Here is a 19,260-nt window from a genome sequence, read left to right on the forward strand (position 1 = left end):
AAAAAAAGTAGCAAACCCCACAAAAAATTGTTAGGAAAACAATCCACAAAATGTGAAATCTCTCATAAACACCAGTGATACACTTCTAGTGGAGCTCAATGGCTCAGTGTATGGAATTAAACACCCAGTTCCCACTGTAATTTTTTCCTCTATTACATTTCTTGTGTACATGTAGAAAAGGAAGGAGAACTTAATGTGGTAACTGTAAGAAGATTTTGATATCATGCACAGTCCTGCAAACTAGGTTACCTTTCTAGGGGATGACAAAAAGCACAGGAACAATGTAGGAGGGCCAACAAGGAAAGGGCAGAACTCTTATATTCACTTACATTGGGCTTCACCAAGGATTTAACCCAAACCTGCCTAACATAAAGACTCTGGAGATTCAAGCTGATATTCTGGTATGGATTTGAAGCAAAGACTCAGTGTGTGGAAGAGATGAAAATATGACCTTCTGCTGTCTCTTAAGATGGCCCAAAAAAGTAGTAAAGAGTAGATTAATACTTGAAAAAGAAGGATACTTAGGCTTATTTTTTCTTCTTGGTACATTAATATGTGAAGCAACCACAGACAAGAAGGTCTGTTATAGCTAACAGCTACATTACAATATTTTATGTATACTGAAACAGAATATGGCAACAACAGCAATTGATTAGTGAGGTTAAAAGTAATTACAGTTCTGTTATGAAAATGGCTACAAGTTTAAACTTTGAGTGTACTTTAGAGAAAGAATGTAAATGAAAGGAAAATGAAATGGAGTCAGGGCAGAATAATTAAAATCACATTCTTTAACATCTTATTATCAGAATTCTGTTGTATTAGTTAATCAGAGACCCATCAGCAACTGGGGCAGTAACTCAGTATTGCATTGTAATTGTATAAATAGCATTTAACCAAGACTAAGAATCATGGTTTGCTGCCAGATTCAGATAAAATTTTCAAGTATATTACTTAGCATGTGAGGTTCTAAAGACCTTAACAATATATAACCTAACATCTAAACATCTTGAGATTTTAATTTGAATGTGGGTCCTATGTGTGCAATATTTTGAGAATGCATGGTTGTCAGACATGGAACGTTTTCGATTCCCTAATAGAAGAGTCAATGTTTTATATATCAATTCAAGCTTTTGTGGTCCAAGAATCTGAATTAGTGGGCTACTAAAAATAGCCAGTATTTTGAAAAATATTGCTAGTTAATACTGTCCAGCTAAGGAACAAACAAATGCTTTTATTCCATCCATTTAGAAAAACATCAGTAGTCACACCTGTATTGCATCTAAAAAATATTAACACTACAGTTATGCAAAAGCTTCCATTTTCTTTGCAAGTGTTTACTTTAGTTGAGTGGAGTCTAAGTCAAAGAATTAGGCAAAAACTGTCACCAATTTTAATATAAGAATTTTAACATGAAAAGGTTACTCAAGTTGACCAAGGGATGATCATTGTGCTATGGAACAGCCCGCTTTAAGAAGATGATTTTTTAAAATTTGAGAAATGATTATATAAAAAATTCAAATTCCAGATAAAGGAGAGAGAAAGCATTCAGGTGTTTGAGTATGGTTACTCACTATTATTCCTGATGTCCTGAGTCGTGCTAAAATGGAGAGAAACCTTAGCACTTTTTAGGCGTATCTGACCCCAACGTGTTACTGCCTGCAGCTCTACGTTGTAGTTGCTGTTGGGTTGGAGCCCCTCCAGGACCACATAATTTTGGGCCTATAATAGAATAAATACACAAAGCAGTTACAATATTGCTGAAACACAGGCCTTTATTAAAAGCAGGCTTGTTATCTTAGGCACACTATTTTTCTGAAGCTAGAACACTCAAATATAAATTTCAGAGAAAAATTTACTTTCTGTAAAAGATTTCTTTAATTGGACTCTGTTTTTCTGTGTCATTTTAAAAATACTAACCTACTCAATGTTTGCATAATTTTGGCAGTTCCTTGGCAATTCCAAACCCATTGTTTAGGCAAAACCTAAGGGGTATTCTTCTATATAACAAGGTTTTTCTCTTATGCCAAAATCATTTTAGCAAAAGGAATTTAAGCACTTTATTCCCCAATTTCTGTGTCAGTAAAGCAATTGAAAACTTTTAGCTAGAGACGGACAGTCTGAAGATAGCTAAAATTCAACATTTAATACATTTGTCAATACATTCTATTTGTTTCAACTCTCAAAAAATAAAAATTTAACAAACAAGCACCAACCAAAAACACCCTCTCATTGGAAATAACAGTTTTCCTGTAGAGAATGGAAAACAATAGAAAAAATACAGTTTCCAATGTCATGGAAGTGTCTAAAATGGGGAAACAAGAGATTAGATTTATCATTCTCCAGTCAAAAACCAATACATCAAGACAAGGCACAAGATATTGCAGAGTCCAGCCTTCTCAGTAGTCTAATATTTTATTTTGCCTAGATTTAATTATAAAAATATCCTTCTAGTCCATATGCCATGTGGAAGATATCACCCCATGTTTTCCTTAGAATTCCTTGTGTCTTTTGACAGACAGTACAGAGTAAAAAACATAACCATGTACCAAGGTAACCATCCCACATTTAACACTTGGGATGTTAAAAAGGGATTGTCAAAAAGCATTAAATAGTAACTATTTTTATTTGTTTAGTGCTGACCTACTGACTATAAGTCTTGACTAACAGTGGCAATATTGTAGTCAAACTAATTCAATGTCTACCTGGAATGAATTCATATGGAAAACAGTATGACATTATTTGGGTTGGGCTACATCTAAAGGTAAAAACTGGACAAAAAATAATCTTCAGTGATCTTTAACAATTTAGATTTTTCCATCTTTCCTTTTTTTTTTTTTAGTGCTCCTGCCTTTTCCATTTTTAGCCTAAGAGTTGCTACAGTATTCAAATGACCATTGATTAGCAATAGCATCTGAGTGTCCTGAATCTCACTGGCCTTGCTGTACACTTTCATGACATACTGCAGAAGAAAAAGTACAAGTCAGGAATAATATGAAAGATATTGTAAGAGCCTGCCTTTTCTATAAAATACACCCTGTATTTCCCTACATTCAAGGTCAGAACTTGGTCTCAATTACTGTAATGTTCTATAATGGATCTTTTTTAACATTATTTGTATGTAGGAAGTATCCTATGCAAAGGTATTAAAGATCCAGACCAATTTTAAATTTCTCTGAGGTTTCTGATTTAAGGACCAGCTGGTAGAGAGAAGGCTCCCTGATATCTTTAGGCTGAAGCCTCTTTCCTGAAGGTCTTTACCCAATGTCAGGTTTCTTGAAGAACACAAACTTTTCTATGTAGCACAGTCCAATCCTACTCCTGTCTTGCAACAATTATTTTTTTAAAAGACAATAAAGAACTAACCTTCCTTTCTGTGCAAATTGACTTGCATAATTTCATCACACAGCCTTCGTTGCCTTTATTTCTGTCAGGGTTTGGTGACTGAGGGACAGAGAGGGAATTGTGACCCTTTGACTGTCATTCATCACAGTGCAATGGGCAGCCAGAGCCAAAACACAGTGTTAACATTCTCACTATCAAAAGCACTGAGAATTAAGTTATGTCTAACTGACTTCTATTATTTCTATCTAATTATTTCTATTAACTGCTTTAAAATAATATGCAATTTGCATATGGATATCATATGATATGGATATCATAACAAAAAGCTTTCCAGTAAAGCAATATTTAATACATTATTCAAGAAACTCATAGGAACTTGCTGCTAAGGAAATACTGCCAGATCTTTGGAGCAGCAGTTTATTTAAAGAGTTTTGGGTATGTTTTTCCCTTGGACCTATACTGACTATTTAACAATCACTCTCTATGATAGTGTCACAAGATTTATTTGCAGAGTGAAAGAACAATGTGACAGATGATGTCAGGCTTTTTAAATAAAATAATCTTTAAGAAGCACTAACTGAATAAGGCTAAATTTAAAGGATTAACAGAATTTAACTTTTCATTCATCTTTCCTGAAAAACCTTATACTATTTACCTCTATTCTAAGGCAGAAGTTTACTTGTCTCCCAGGGTTCCGTGTAAGAAAAGGATTGAGAGGTCAAAAGTGTCTATGGGCTTTGTGATATTAAAAATTAGGACCACTACTTTACCAGTGGCTGAAATCATTGCAACTTATCACACATTTTATACTTACACTCTGTTTTGTGTCAGAAATAAACTGTATTTCTGTCCCATTTACTGATTTCTTTCTTACCCCATCGGTAATCTTCCTTCTCTTTTTTTTTGCTGGGATTACATATTTGCTGTATGTCCAGCTCCAGAAGACTTTGTAGTGGTGCACTGGGATATCAGGCTCTTCTGGAAGATCCCAAGTAATCATTGCATTTACACTCCCATCATTGTTTGCACTGATATTGGCAATCCTGATATTAGATGGAGCTGGTGGAGCAGATGGATCTGGAATTTAAAAAAAAAAAAATATTCTAAGGTCAAAATTATCTTCAGCGAGGTAAAGATTATCTTCATCTCATGTATTTATGAGGCATTCAGGAGCTGGATTAAACACTCTAAATACCTTGAGGAAATTTCAGGCAAAGACTTCTCATACCTGATATGGCTTCTTGTAAATTCTAGAAATTCAAATTCTACTGAAATAAAAATTATGAGTTAGCATCTAGTTTGTCATTATTCTGTGTTGTTGATAGTTCACAAACATTATGAAGCTTTATAAAAATGTACCTGACTATCAGTTTCCCCTCTGTCATTCACTAATTTAAATACATAGTGAGTGTAAAACACTCAGGTTCTACAAGTGACCTTGTAGAGTCAGCACAGAACTGTGTGGCTGAAACATTGAATATTTTTTCATTGCCAGATAATTCTCAGATGATAAAATTATGTTTTGACACCTTGAATGTTCCTTCAAAATTCTAATATTGATATCTATCACCATGGGACATAAACATTTCCTTAGAATAAATATAATTAAAGCATAATGATATATTATGCCATGGTAGAAATCAATAGGATTTTTTTTTAGAATGTCAAACAGCAATTAGCTACCTCTTTGATTTATTTCACTATTCTGGTTCAATTCCTGGACAATATCAACTGAGACAGTATTCCTTCAGTTGTCTTTGTGCTGACTCTAGAGTCAGGAAAGAGACATGAGAGTCAGAGGTAGAATATTCAGAAAAGATTCAATATTGAATCTTTTCCAGTATTGAATGTAGGTCCTCCCTGTGGACTCACTACAAAATATACTGCCCCCAAGTAATGTGAATCAATGGAAATTTTGCAACCAAGCTTCTGAAAGTCCAATTTGCTGTTTACCAGCTCCTACTTTTTAATCCCACTTTTTCATTTCTACCTTTTTTTAAATGTCTGTGGTAGCCAAAAATTGGTGACAAAATATAAGGAAACTGCAAAAACAAAATTTATGTAGAAGTAAGCAGTGAGACACAAAACAAAAAAAAATTAAAAGTATATCAGAAGAGTAAAGGAAATTCATAGTAACTAAGACATGTTATGAACTTCTAGCCATATGAGCCATCACTTATTTGCCAGAAATAAAACTGGAGGTGTGAGGAGGGAACATCAGACATTCATTTACTGTATGCTTTACCTTATATTATTTTATAATGGTAAATGAGCTGTTAAATAAACATTCCAGGCATACTAAATTCATCAGATAATCCCTACGACAAATGGTCTTACCGAAAAATTCCATCATTTGGTTTATAAAAAAAGACACATTCAGAATTAATAAAGACAGCATTTCTCTTTTAAAGATCAGCAGATGTGAAATAATGACTTATTCGTGCTATTGAACAGGACTCTTGCTGCAATAACAATGGATGCTCCTGTTTCCTCACACATGCCATTTTAGTTAAATAGTAATGGATGTCCCTGTTTCCTCACACATATAATTCAACCTAACTTTTGGCCATAAAAGTTACAAAGCATACTTAAGAATTCTGGAAATTTAACATAGCTTCCAAATAGTAAGAATGCCTTACTTCTCACTTGTTTTTTTTAATCCACTAGCAAGTCAGTTGCTTTTATTTTTTCTGGCTTTGGAGAAGCACTGCTGTTACACTTATTTCCTTACCTGTGAAGTTGCCAACCACTCCATCTCAAAGTATGCCAAACTATTAATTCCAGAATTAAAGAAAAATTTAGCTAAACTGTTTGTACTATTCTCTCATATATTTTTTCATTTACTTCTATTATTTAATAAGTAGGTATAAAATGTAATTTAGGGACAATAACTATAAACAGAATCATGGTTTATGTATCTAAGACCTTTATTAAGCATTCATCTTCACCGATTTAAAATGTTAGGGGCTTTTTTATGTTATATGGCATTATATTAGGGAAATAAAACATTTATAACCTGAAGTGCAACATGATCATATTACTGTAGGTGAATTATTCAGGTTATCTCCCAGAAGTACTATGCATCATGTATTATGTATACAAAACATATGGGATAAAATTAAAGTGTTTCAGAGAATATATCTTCCCAAATGATCAGATAAAAGCAAAAATAATTCAAACTGTAAAATACGTTTGTCTTCATTCTGCCTCTACAAGAGATAGAAAGTCATTTAAAAAAAGATCTAAAAGTTAAATGAAACAGCTCTTCTGGACAAAGTGTATTACATGATTAAAAATATTTTGAAGTTCTCTTCACCAATTTTTTGTAGGTCTAAAAGCAAATGACCAAATTTAGACTCTTTCTTTTCAAATGTTTGTATCTCCATTCCAGCAAAAGAAAGCAGTAAGGAAGAACTGAAATCACTGAAACCAACAGATTGTTTCTTCTGAATTCTACAGCAACAGCATATCACCCTGTACTTTTTATACCTGCATAGTTTATTGAAAACATTACTTTATCAGTAACATGTCTTCTGTGCTCACTAGACACAGTCCAGTCAGCAGACAAAACACTGATTCACATTTGAAAGAAAACCTATTAGCATTTCTTCTTTTCTGTGTGAGAATACAAACATTGCATTAAAAGTTACTGGGTAATTATAGTTAAGGATAGAAAGAATGTCCTATTAGAAGGAATATACATGTGAAACAATACAGCAGTAGCAGATATTTTCCCGAGTGCCCTCTTTCTTCAAAGACTCTTTTGCAAGCCTCTCAAATGTCATCCACAAAAATGCCTTTGAACAAGAATGGTGGTGGTGGTGGTGGTAGAAGAAGGAGATCTGCAGCTAACAGACATGAAAAGGTGAGACATTGAAAGTAACACATTTTCTCTAAGAGCTTTATTAAAAATAGTAGACTAAGCTTAAGAAAATAAAAACTTATAAAGATGTAAAATATCAAAGATAAACAAAACTTTACAGTTTTGCATTTAATCAACTGAAAAAAATCCTGTCTGTATGTATGAATGCATCAGTAAAATATTTCATGCATTTGGGGTGTATTACCTGAAATATTAAGACATTCAGTGAACATTTTATATCAGATTAGGATCCATTCCATATTAAGTGTTTCAATACCACTATATAATTTATTCATCCATTTCAATATATTTCTGTGACACTCATCACTATTACAAGTGACAGAATGATCATTTTGTAAGTTAAGAATCCAAGAATATTAATTGTCTCTTCATTTGAAAGGATTTCATTCCACCAGCAAAGCAGACAAGTGAGAAGGAATAGCAAGGTAAGACAATGTGATCTCTGTTAATAGGAAGAAAAACCAAACAACCCCAACCCCACCTTCAAAAAGAACACCCAAAAAACCCCAACATCCCTTAGGCCTCTCAAATAAACAAGAATCCAGAAAAATCAAAAAACCTGTGATGTGTTTACAAGCATGCTCCTCTATAATGCATGCCAGCCAGTTACCAGATAACAGATTAGTTGTTTTTTTCTGCATTATTGAATGGAAAAGTAATGTTTCTACATGGTGGTCTGTTATGTTATGTCCATGTAGATATTAAAAGCACTATACAACTTGTGCTAAAATACTTCAAGGTCTAATAACTGGTACTGAATCATAAAGCTTACACACATAAGGTGTTTGTTAACCTGACTATAAAGCTAAAGTGATGTTCTGCTGACTATAAACCTAACAGCAATTCTACTGTTAGTCTTCATATCCCTGTGATCCCTTTGACTGACTGCCCACATGTACAATTCAGATACTCGGACATAAAATTACTGCAATGGAAACTGCTGCCAGTTTTTCAAATGTGAAGTACTGGAACTTTATATACATGAATTTATCTGAGTGTTAAATCAAATTCTTTGGTTTGCAGAAAGAGTGATGCTAGTTGCAGCTTTTCCTTTGCAGTTTATATGACAATGCAAATGAAATAGAAGTCATTCTATATATCCTAGAATTTGGCACAGACAGCTGTCCTCAACTCCAAAAAAATCCTGGTCTCAGCAGCCTGACAAGTAAATCGTTTCTCACTGCTAGAAATGATAGCTTCATTAGGTCAAGGCTGAAGCTGCTGTTCCAGCACATGGGGTAAGTACTGCATTTGTCTGGATTGTGTTTGGCTTGAGTATACCCAAAGGACTTAAATTCCTGTCTTGCTGGCTACTCAGCCATTGCAAGCAAAATTCTGTCTCCAGTCCCCAAAAGGGAGGATTTCTTGCTGCAAATAAAGGAAAGAAAGAAAACTCTCACATAATCACCATTTCACAATGCACATCTTCCCACACTCACATTTGTAAACATAGTAATAGTTTATATTTTCCAAAATTCTTTAAATCAATAGGACCTGGAAACACTTTTGCATCCTTAAAAAACAGTGTGGGCAAGCTATACACGAGTCACGTCATACACTGCTGCAGTGCATCCACTTTGTCTTTCAATGTGGCAACTGCAGTGAAAACAGTAAATGATTTGGAATAGGTATGAGAGAGGGGAAAAATGACATCGGAACCAGAATTCTCATTCAAGCTGTAAAGGTGAGAGCAAGTGTGACAATAATTTAAACCTTTTTTATAGAGCTTTTTTCCTGCCTTAAAATAGATCTCCCATTGCTATCTTTCAAACATGAGACCTTCCAACTCTAAAAGTCTGCTCAAGCTGCTCAACAGACAAGTTTCCAACCATTAAACAGTTCCACAGCGTAAGCAGGAGGACTGGCTCTGCCCGATGGAAATGGCACACATAAACCAGCTGTGCAAGAGCATAAAAAAATCATTGGTCTCAAAGGAGCAACAGAAAGAATTTTATTGCCATGAGTGGGTGTCTGTTCTGGTTTTTCTAACACTCAGTAACGTATGCATGAAATCACATCCAGCATGGTACTTATGGGCTGTGAAAATAATGTTGTCTGCTCCCTTTTGCTTGACAATCTATCCAGTGTATGCTGGCAAGTGCCTTCATGGTGAAGATAAAAACCTTTAGCAGGGGAGGAAGGGTCAGATGGTTTGGGCTCATTGTGTTGATCTTCCTGTCTCTGCAAATGGCACGGTACCTACCTATAGACCAGTGAGGTAATATATGATAGAGAAATGCCTAACACTGAAGTTAACTGAAGTCCCTGTTACCGAGAGTTCATTCTCATCACAAATCATAAAAAGCTACGAAAAAAATAGCCTAAGAACGCTGAACCAAACGCAACAAATTAAAAATTGTATTACTAGTCCCAAGCAGCTTCTGACCAGTTAGGTTAGGCAGTGCCTGCTTACTGGAAGAAAAACACAGGTAGTTTTCATCCAAGGAGACTAATTTATGGATTGTAGGAACAGTTCTCTCCTGCTTCCAGAAGAAAGGAAACAGCTTGGAGAGAGCCAGTCTAAACGTGAAGAGAAGGATATTTGTATCTTTATGGATCAAAAATGTTCTCTCAGGTATTCAGTTACCTTTATTTATTGCTGTTATTGCAAATTGTTGCCACTCAATTAAAGATAAAAAGGAAAGCACACACAATTTAAAAACCCTGAAAAGAGAAGTGAAAATCTGCCAAAATAGCAGAAAATTTTGATCAATTTTAGCTGACAAAATCAATGTAGAAGTCCATGTGCACAGTCCCACTTATATGAAAGTATCCACTTTCTAGGTGCAGTACTCACTTAATTTTCCAGCCACTCCACCACAGACAGACATAATCCAACCCATGTTTCTCGTAATTTTGGAATCTCATTTTGGCAAAACAAAGCATCACTTTATTCCCTGTGAAGGGTCATGTCAGACAAGCACATGCAAACCCTTCGTTTCCTTTATAAAAAATAAATAAAGAGCATTAAAAAAAAAGAGCTATGACTAAACTTTGAATATTTCAAAAATTCTCAGCTGTGTCACTTTATTTATTATTTATAAATTAATGCCATAGATGAACACATGAGGCAGTGTAAAACAGCTAATAAACCTTCACCTCAAATGTTCACAGTATAAGAGCATCAAAATCTGCAGTAGATCAGACCACAAAACACAACTAGATAAAGAATGGCAAGTTGAAATCCTTGATGAAATACTCTTGTTTTCCTGGTTTTGTCTTTTTCATGACTGGGAAATTAAATTACTTTGGAAAATACGGAGCTTTATGTAGTGATAGAGAAGTTACTGGAAATTACCTCAGAAGACTCAACATCATTTTGAATAAAACAAAACTTTATTTTGCTGTGTCTACTCAGAGATCATGCTTTTTGCACTTTCAAAGACACGAAACAGTATAAAACAGTATTGTGGTAACCAGACAAGAATTCTCTCTCTGAGTAATTACAGCAGGTTTTTGAACGTTCCTCTTAAGAGCTTAAAATATTTAGTGACGGAGACTTTGTGGTGCCATACTTCTCCCTAGATTCAGATTAAATATCATATTTATCCTCCTTTAAAGAAAAAAACAAACCCAAATAATTTGCTATTCATTATAACTTATGAGCAATTGGTAAAAGTTCAGTATCTTGCATGAGAAACTGTCTTAAGAATTCCTGTCATGTTTCCTGATCAAAGGGTTTCTTTTTGAAGAAACCTTCTGCTAAGCCTGACCAAGATAATAATCTTCTCTTGGTCTTGGCACAACAGGGTGAAGTCAAACACTGATGTGAATTTCTGTCCACGCTTCACACAAACATAGCACAGAAAGGCAGCAAGTTTCCAAAGGTGACGTGCCAAAATCCCCTTTTCTTTTCCAAACTGGAGGTTAAATGCGCCTGTAGGAGCTCAGCAGGGGCCAGTAGATGCTGGCACTCAAAAAACTAGGCACATCTGAGCAGCAGTTTCTTGCCTCTCTACCAGGCAGGGCCTGCCACTTCCCACTGAGCTCCAAAGTAGTAATTAAATGTTAATGTGACACTGTAACTGTTACCAATCTGACTGCCTACCTGGGGACATGGAGGCTAAAAGATACCAATCGAAGCATCCCAGTATCATTCCCAGCAGTCAGCACCTAGCAGTCAGCATCTTCACATGAGTCACCTAGAGTGACTACACACTTCATCTGGCAAATACGACGTCTTTATAACAACCACTGACAGTTCCACAGCCCCTAGAATGGCCAAATGAGCTGCCAGCCTATGGGGCTATGAAGCTGATAGCTAACTGAACTCCCTGCTGCTTGTCTGTCAATTCACAATCCTCTGCTAAGGGCTGGAGGTCAGATTTGAAAATAGTTATTTTGAGAGTTACAGAAGCCTTTTGAAGAATGCTGACTACATACTTTCTGCCATTATCAAAATTTTGGTTTATTAGGTAAGAGCATGCAGAGGTACTACTGACTCCCACTGCCCTTGTCACAAAGTCCTAAAAGTGCTCTCCACCTCCACTAGACAGCTGTGAGCAGTTTTCAAGGAGAGCAAGTGCTTCAGGGGTAGCTGCAGAGACCACAAGAGCACTCTGGTACTCATGTAAGGATTTCAAAACCACAAATTCCTGAAACACAAATTACTGCCAGCTGGAGGCTATTCTGAAGAAATACCCCTATGTGCTTATCCTGCTCTTACACTGTTATCCAGAAACCCACCTCTGGCTGGGGTCAGGTTCTGGGCTGAAGAGACCTTCAGGATGACTTACCATGGACATTCTTATATTCATTAGCAAGGATGGTATTTTAAGAATGGCTAGCACACTCAGCAGGGGACGAACTTTTTTGAAAGTAATACAAGTCCTGCCTGAAAATGACATGTTCAAGCCAAAACCTCAGTTGCTACCATGATATACCTTTATGTAACTGCAGTAATAGTGCTTTCAAGCAGAATAGTTGGAAAATATTCACAAACTCAGTAAAACAACCATCAGTGATCTCAATTTAAAAGAAAGTTGGTGCCAGATTCAGCAACTGCTGTAGCTGCTGAAGTGCTGTTCAAGAAGTAAAGAGAAAGGTACTGCTGCTGAAGAGTCCTTACAGTAAGCTCAACACAGCCTGAAGGAACTGTACTATTTTATGTGACTCAAATGGTATGCTACTTAAGTATAATAAATTCTTAAAATAATACTTCTTTTATACATGAAAAGGTTTGTGGTCACAGAAGTAATGGGACAGCTATGCCGGCCAACCTTCCTACCACAAATATGGTTAGAGCACCAAAAAATTATTAAGGCTAATAATAATAATATAGTTATTCAGTAAGTGATTAAACCTTCCATACCAGCAAAAGTACTTACTTGCATCCCTTTATAAATACACCTCCAAAACGATTTTTTTCTAGGACTGACTATGGCCAAACAGCAAGCTAAAAGCCAGCACAGGAACCCAAAGATGGCAACTGCCTGCACTGCAAGAGAATGCTGCCAGAAGAAAGAGGAGGAAATACATTCCTCAAAGTATGCAAAGTTACATCAGTGTAAAGATTCTGTCACTACTAAAATAACAAGTCTTTCTATTAGAAACTATTTCTATCAGTAGAGTGAAGAGTGCTGGAGCTCATTCTTCAGCACTGAAGTCAACTGCCATGGCCTGGCTATGCCCACATTATCAACTGCCTTTAAGAGAGGGTGACCACATCCAGATCACCTGTCTAATGGAAATAGTTTCTGTCCTGTGCTAACCCCTATACTACGCCTACAAGTCATCTGGGAAAATTTTTTTCTTCATGTTGGTCAAAAGCCCACCAGGGAGAGTGCCAGGAACTCCACAGGATGGGAGAACCATTTCTATCCCTCCCCCAACTACCATTTACTTGTACAGAAATAGTTTTCAAAGTTATTTCATTACCCAAACAGTTGCAAAACCAGAACTACCAACAAAAATTCCTACAATACTTTGTGGATCATCAGGCATGCCTTTATAATGAACAGAAACATGCTGCTTTGTATTTATGCCGTTTTTTATTCCTAAGCACTTAAAATTAGTGCTAGCTAGGGGAAAGTTTTATTAAGAGGGTCCAAAGTTCCATCAAAACAATGCTGCTATGATTGTTTAGATACAGGCAACAAAATATTCCAGTACTCTACTAAACATATGATAATAACCTATTTCTCATAACTAAAAAGAAAAAAAGATAAACCTCTTGGATTAACACACTGAAACCCAAGTTCCTTCATATTTCATGGTCAGGGTCACGTAGTTTGATACCAATCACGTGGAAAATGTTTCAAAGGAGTTTTATTCATGGAGACCCTTACTGATAGAAGAATAATAACACTTCAACTTTCAATTCATTTGCTGACTTCAAACAAATCTCACACCATTTCTAAAGTCAATGGCAAAACTACTCAAGAACCCACCTGTTAAAAACCTTCTGCCACAAAAGCAGGCAGATCAGGCTGTGCTCCAGGTGTGAGTGAGAGGAAGGTGAGTACCAGAACACTTGAGGGAAAACTCACCTTTGGAGGAACGGAAGTGCTTGCTGGGTGCTGTGAAGCCCCTCGTCCCGTGCACGTTCACAGCAGCCACGCGGAACTGGTACCACCTGCTCGCTCGGATGTCCGGCAGCCGAACCCGCTCGTCCGTAGTCTGGTGGGGAAAATGTCACACTTACATTGGTTGTTCTGGTTACCTACCATCTGCTGTGCCACACCAGTCTGGCTGAGGACACACTGGCATCACAGGCTGTATGCAACCACCCCACCTGACTCCAGCCATCACTCTGCACTGCAAAGCATTTACAGCTGTGAACAAAATCCAATTTTACAATGCATTGCAGGTTTCTTCTGGAAAACGCAGCCTTTAGAAAACTGGTGAAGTTTTAAATTCACAAAATTAGTTTTGCAGTTATCACAACCTTCACCCGTGTTTAGGGTCTAACTGTGTCAGGTGTTGATGTTTCAGGGAACTCATTGCCCCAGGTCACAGGACTGATTTCTTCAATTCTCAATCCTCAGAGAATTAGGGGTCCAAAATATCTTAATGAAATCCACTGCTGTGAGAATCCATTTTTTCTAGGTCACAGGAAACACAAAATTCTCAGGTAATGAATGTAAGCCTTCATCACATCTTTGGCACTTATGTCAAAAAGACACTTACAGCCTTAACTCTTCCCTGAAGACCTTTCTCAGGTCATAGGAGCTGACCTTTTCTCCAACAACACCTACTGAGATTGCCAGTGTCATAAGTTCAATTTCCAAATTCTGCGGAGAGAACCACTGAAATATGGCATAAGCATAGATACACTCTGAACCTTTTCAGTAGGAAGTGCTTTACACATTCTTATTCTGAGCCCTGCCTTCCTCTGTTTTTTTACCCCATTAAACTTTTGAAGAGCTATGTTTTGCATGTTTTCTTTTTTTTTTTTTTCCCCTAAGGTACAAACACCAGAACTGAACACAGCCTCCTGGTAACCACTGAATCACTTCCAAGTACAGAAGATGTAGCATTTTTGTAGAACTCATCAAAAACACATTCACTCGGAAATTTTACTTTTACAATTACCTCTCAATTACTCAGTTTTCAATTTACTTTAGGATGTCATGTTTACTACATTTTGATTTAATTTTTTAATCAAAGTAATGCACGAACCTGAACCAGATGTCATGTATATGTCTAAATATATTACACAATCATTACTGATTCCCTTTACTGACCAAACATGCAAGCTCATTAAAAATGCCGTTATATCAATTTATTTTTACAAGCTCTGTTCTATAGAACTTCAAGAAGCCACCTTCCCTGTATAAGATTCAACATTACTTTTAGTGATACCAAGAAGTTCCCAAAAGAAGGCACAACATAATTTCTGCTTTTTTCCTTCCTTTCAAACCTGTGTAAGAAACTAGCAGCTGCTGATACAATTCAGATAGCCGGAAACTGAGGAATTTGCTTCAGCTCTCCAGCAATGGCATTTTTAGAGCCCTGACAAATAAAATTTGTAGGTGCTATCCTGCACTTAGTCTCTTCATCTAGTGACAAACAAAATTTAAGGAAACAGATGTGTGTCTCCTTTGTGTGTGAATGTAAGGAAAAGGGAGCCTTTCTAAACCATATTATTGATTGCTCTCAGACTGCTAAGTGTTCTAGACTCTGAGCCCATCATATATTGCTGCTACTCAGAGTCCTTCTCCATTCAGACTACCATATTTGTCTTCTCAACTTAAGCAGGGATAACAGTCCTGACATTGCCTGCCTCATCTCCTTTCCTTTTCCAACTTTTATGTTACCTGTAGAGTGAATTATCCAACCAAGGTTTCCCCCAGGGAAGAAAGAGCCTACCTAAATCAACTTTTGTTATTATTTTCATTTTATGGAGCACTCAAATGTCATTTTTTTCCAAGAGCCAGGTCCACAAACTCAAGAACTTACAAATAAGACGCAACCGTGAACTGCATATAAACTATCGCTATTAACAGAAAAAACCCCAAGGATATATTCAGGCTACTGCTGCAACTGAAAACAGGACCTGGACCAATATCTAATAATAAATAACTAGTTACAGTTTTGTGGGCTTTTAAAAACACATTTGCTGAACTTTGCTACAAGGCAAGCCTAATCTGAATAGACTTGATCCCAAATTCCTCAGCTAAGGAATCTTGCTTGTCACTGGCATCAGCTCAGCTATTCTGTTGATTAAAAGAAAGTATTTCAGTTGTGTCAGTTTCCTGTGGCAACCATGAAATACTGAAAAATCAAATAAACTGTCCACCCATAATGCCAAAATTATTTTAAGTTATGAACGTGCTTTGGGTCTATTACTTCCATCATTCGTTTTGCTGGCCAAGCTCCTACTAAGCTCAGTGGCATGCAGGAGGTCTACCTCCAACTCACTCCCATGACATAAACTACTTTGGCACATCTAAGTATCCTTTATATAGAATTAATAAATTTCAAGAAAGAACTAAGTACTACTGAGATATCTTACACTACCTTAATGCTATATCTAGTTTTTTTGATTTTGTTTAATTGCTTTAGTTTATTTATTTCTCACTACTTAAGCATGTTTGGGGTTGCAATCATAATATTCAGAGTCCTTTCAACATCTTTCACATTAAAACCCACTAAAAGCCATGCTGAGTGGTACTAAATAACTAATGGTCAAACTTCATCACACACCTAAAATTCTGTCGGAATATGGAAGAAAAAACCCAACAATTCTATTGAATTTTTTGAATGCGAGCATTTTTTTTAAAGAATCACAAATAAAAGACAAAAAAAGAAAAGATCACCACTCAAATCATTACAGGATCATAATTACTGTTTATTTTGGCTATGCATTACCCATTTACTTAAAAGATGAATGTTTGGAAGGTAGCTTCAAATCCTAATAGGCATTTTATTTGGAATAAAATAATAAATGAGTCCTTGGACAAAATAACTGGCCAACATGTCCACCTTCAGTATCACACAAAGTTTAACGAAGACAAGGGAAGATCCCTATTAATTACATTAGGATACAACTTCATATAAGACCAGCATGTAGTCTTAATGTCATAACCTGGACAATATACATAATAGCTTGACATTCCTTCTCAGGAGCTCATTTTAGGTCCAAGGGACAACAGGACACCTCCTGTGGCCAGAAAGAAGAAAGAGGTTGGGCGTGTGAGAATCTGGCTGAGACTTGCCTAGAGCTGCTCCATTTAGGAAGCACTGAAAATTCTACTCCTCTTCCAGCAGCTCTTAACCGTTTAAATCCTGAGCCCTTTCCTGTAAGTAGTCCCCTCATCCTTGTCCTTCAAAAGGGGATTATCTGTTATTGTCTTCAACATACCTGCAGAAATCTCCCTCTGCTGCTCCTACAACTGAATAATGATTGAAGTATTTGCCCAGAGCACGGATGACCTATCTTCAATCCCATCCTTTGTATGAGAGGCAGGGGAAGATATTCCCTAGAACCTTGGTTGGTGCATGCTATTTACAACTAGAACATGTTATATATTTACACGCAAAACTGTTCCTTGGAGACAGAAAGGCTGAAAGTTAAAAATTATTGTAAGAGAAAGGTGGGATTGACTAGGACTGGGAGGGAAAAGAAAGAGAATATATGACCCAGCAGCATAGCAGTCTGACCATTCAGGTGGGATTCTTGTGTCAACACCACGAAGGGGTTAATATATGTAAAAAATTGGTGCACGAAAGTCTTTGCAGCAAAGCCTTCTACAGAGGACTCTCCTCTATCCAAGAATTACAGTAATCAATGGACTGCTTCACTGCACTCATTCCCTATTTTTCCCCACTATGAATCCCGGACTCCTTTCTGTAGTGCAAAGGTTTAATAGAAATAGGAGAGTTCAGCCTTACCCTGCTGAGTTCACAGCTCTACACCTTTGGAAACAACACAGTGATATAAGAATTTGCCTTTCAGAGAATGAAGGGATACCATCCAGGGTATCACAAAAGCTGAGTTTATGTTTCCTCTGACACAAAAGAAATCTGACAGTGCTGTATCCACTACTCTATCAAAGGAGAGCAGACCTGCCCTATTTCATGTGAATGCAATCCCACACAATGTGGGCACTCCCTAAGACTGCTTACCAAAGCCCCTCCTGGGACATGGATAAAGAAACCTTTAGTGTACAGGACTGGTGATTAGCTCCAGCAGGTATTTCTCACTGGCACGGGCTGAGAACTTTCTTGTGATCCTCAGAAACAGAACTTTAGGTGTTTCAGAAACTTTAAGTTTTGAAAAAGATTAGCTGTCCACAGAGTTTAGACAATTGCAAGGTGGAGCACTAAGGACTGTCAAAATCAAGGTATCAGTAAATACTCTCCCTTATTTGTTTCAGTAATGAACTGTACTAATAAATGTATTCACAACTCTGTGCCCATATGTATATAGATATATGTCTGTGTGTGTATACATGACATCCATTCACACAATGGAATGTGTTCTGTCTGAAAAGAACTGATCTGCCGTATTTTAATTAACTTAATGATATTATATTAATATGATTAAATACCTGAATTTCCAATGTAAGCAGTAATACTACTATTTTTAGAGAGAATTAGTGCCAAACAGAATGATAAGTTTGTTCACAAGACATACAGTATTCCCATAGGATAATGCAGCAGTTCCTGCTCAGGTGGCTAAATCCTAAGTTATAGTAGTGTAGGAAATTTCACATAACACTTTGGACACCATACATCATAGCCAATTTGGCCAACTAGCATCTTAGATACCATAGTTTTTATATTAACCAATGGAAATTAGTCAAACAATTATATCAAGTTTTCCCCAAAATGTGCATCAAAAATACTAAAGTAAAAAAATCCCCTCCTCCTGAAGTGAAAAATAACTAAAATTGTTTTCAGTGTGTTTTCTATCCTTGTATAATTGGAGAGCAAAATAGACTGAGCCTTCTTCCTTAAAAAGAAAACATAAAAATGACACAACAAACACAGCACAATATAATAAAAACCTTTTTCAAAATTATTGTTTCAATACAAAGTAAAAGTTTCTGTGAAACGTGAGAAATTACTTACAAATTAGATCCTGAAAAGGCAATAGAGAACAGCAAGGTTTTTTTGAAATTTAAACAACTTAAAGTTATTGAAAATTATAGCCCCATTTCTTCTTGGACAGACCAAAAATAAAATATTAGATGAGGAACTCTGATAAAATATCATGAAATTTCTTGTAAGAGGATGCAAACAATAACTTTGCACAATTATGCTACATATGGGGACAGGCATAGAGAAATTCAGATCCTCATCCACAGCCTGTTTGATCTTTGATTGCTTTTTACACGGTCTCTGGCTTAAGTTGCAGAGTAACGCAAGAGCCAGAATCATCTCCCCTGGACTGAGATGCTCTAGGAGTTCTCAGCTGAATGGCTGAGCTCTTCTCAGCCTTTGCCTATAATTAAGGTCTCATACCCCAATGTTTTGGAATCATACAAGAAAAAAATCTCAGTTATACAGACAAGAAAAGCCTGAAGGCTGTGCACAGTCACTTTAGTTAGACTGGATATCCATCCTTGTTGCTGATACTACAAAATAAA

At 36.5% G+C, this 19,260-nt stretch overlaps 1 protein-coding gene across 1 annotated transcript in view; it reads right to left on the bottom strand.

The window, feature by feature from the left end:
- ANOS1 (anosmin 1) overlaps positions 1-19,260 on the bottom strand; it is a gene marked incomplete at its 5' end in the record, with an annotated part of 113,370 nt that overhangs the window by 29,504 nt on the left and 64,606 nt on the right. Inside the window, 3 exons of the mRNA XM_082277847.1 lie at positions 1,572-1,719; positions 4,217-4,419; positions 13,714-13,843. Coding sequence (XP_082133973.1) covers positions 1,572-1,719; positions 4,217-4,419; positions 13,714-13,843 — 481 coding nt within the window. The remainder of the gene's footprint in view (positions 1-1,571; positions 1,720-4,216; positions 4,420-13,713; positions 13,844-19,260) is intronic.

Source organism: Coloeus monedula (assembly GCF_965178545.1).
Source record: "Coloeus monedula genome assembly, chromosome: 3".
NCBI lineage: Eukaryota > Metazoa > Chordata > Aves > Passeriformes > Corvidae > Coloeus > Coloeus monedula.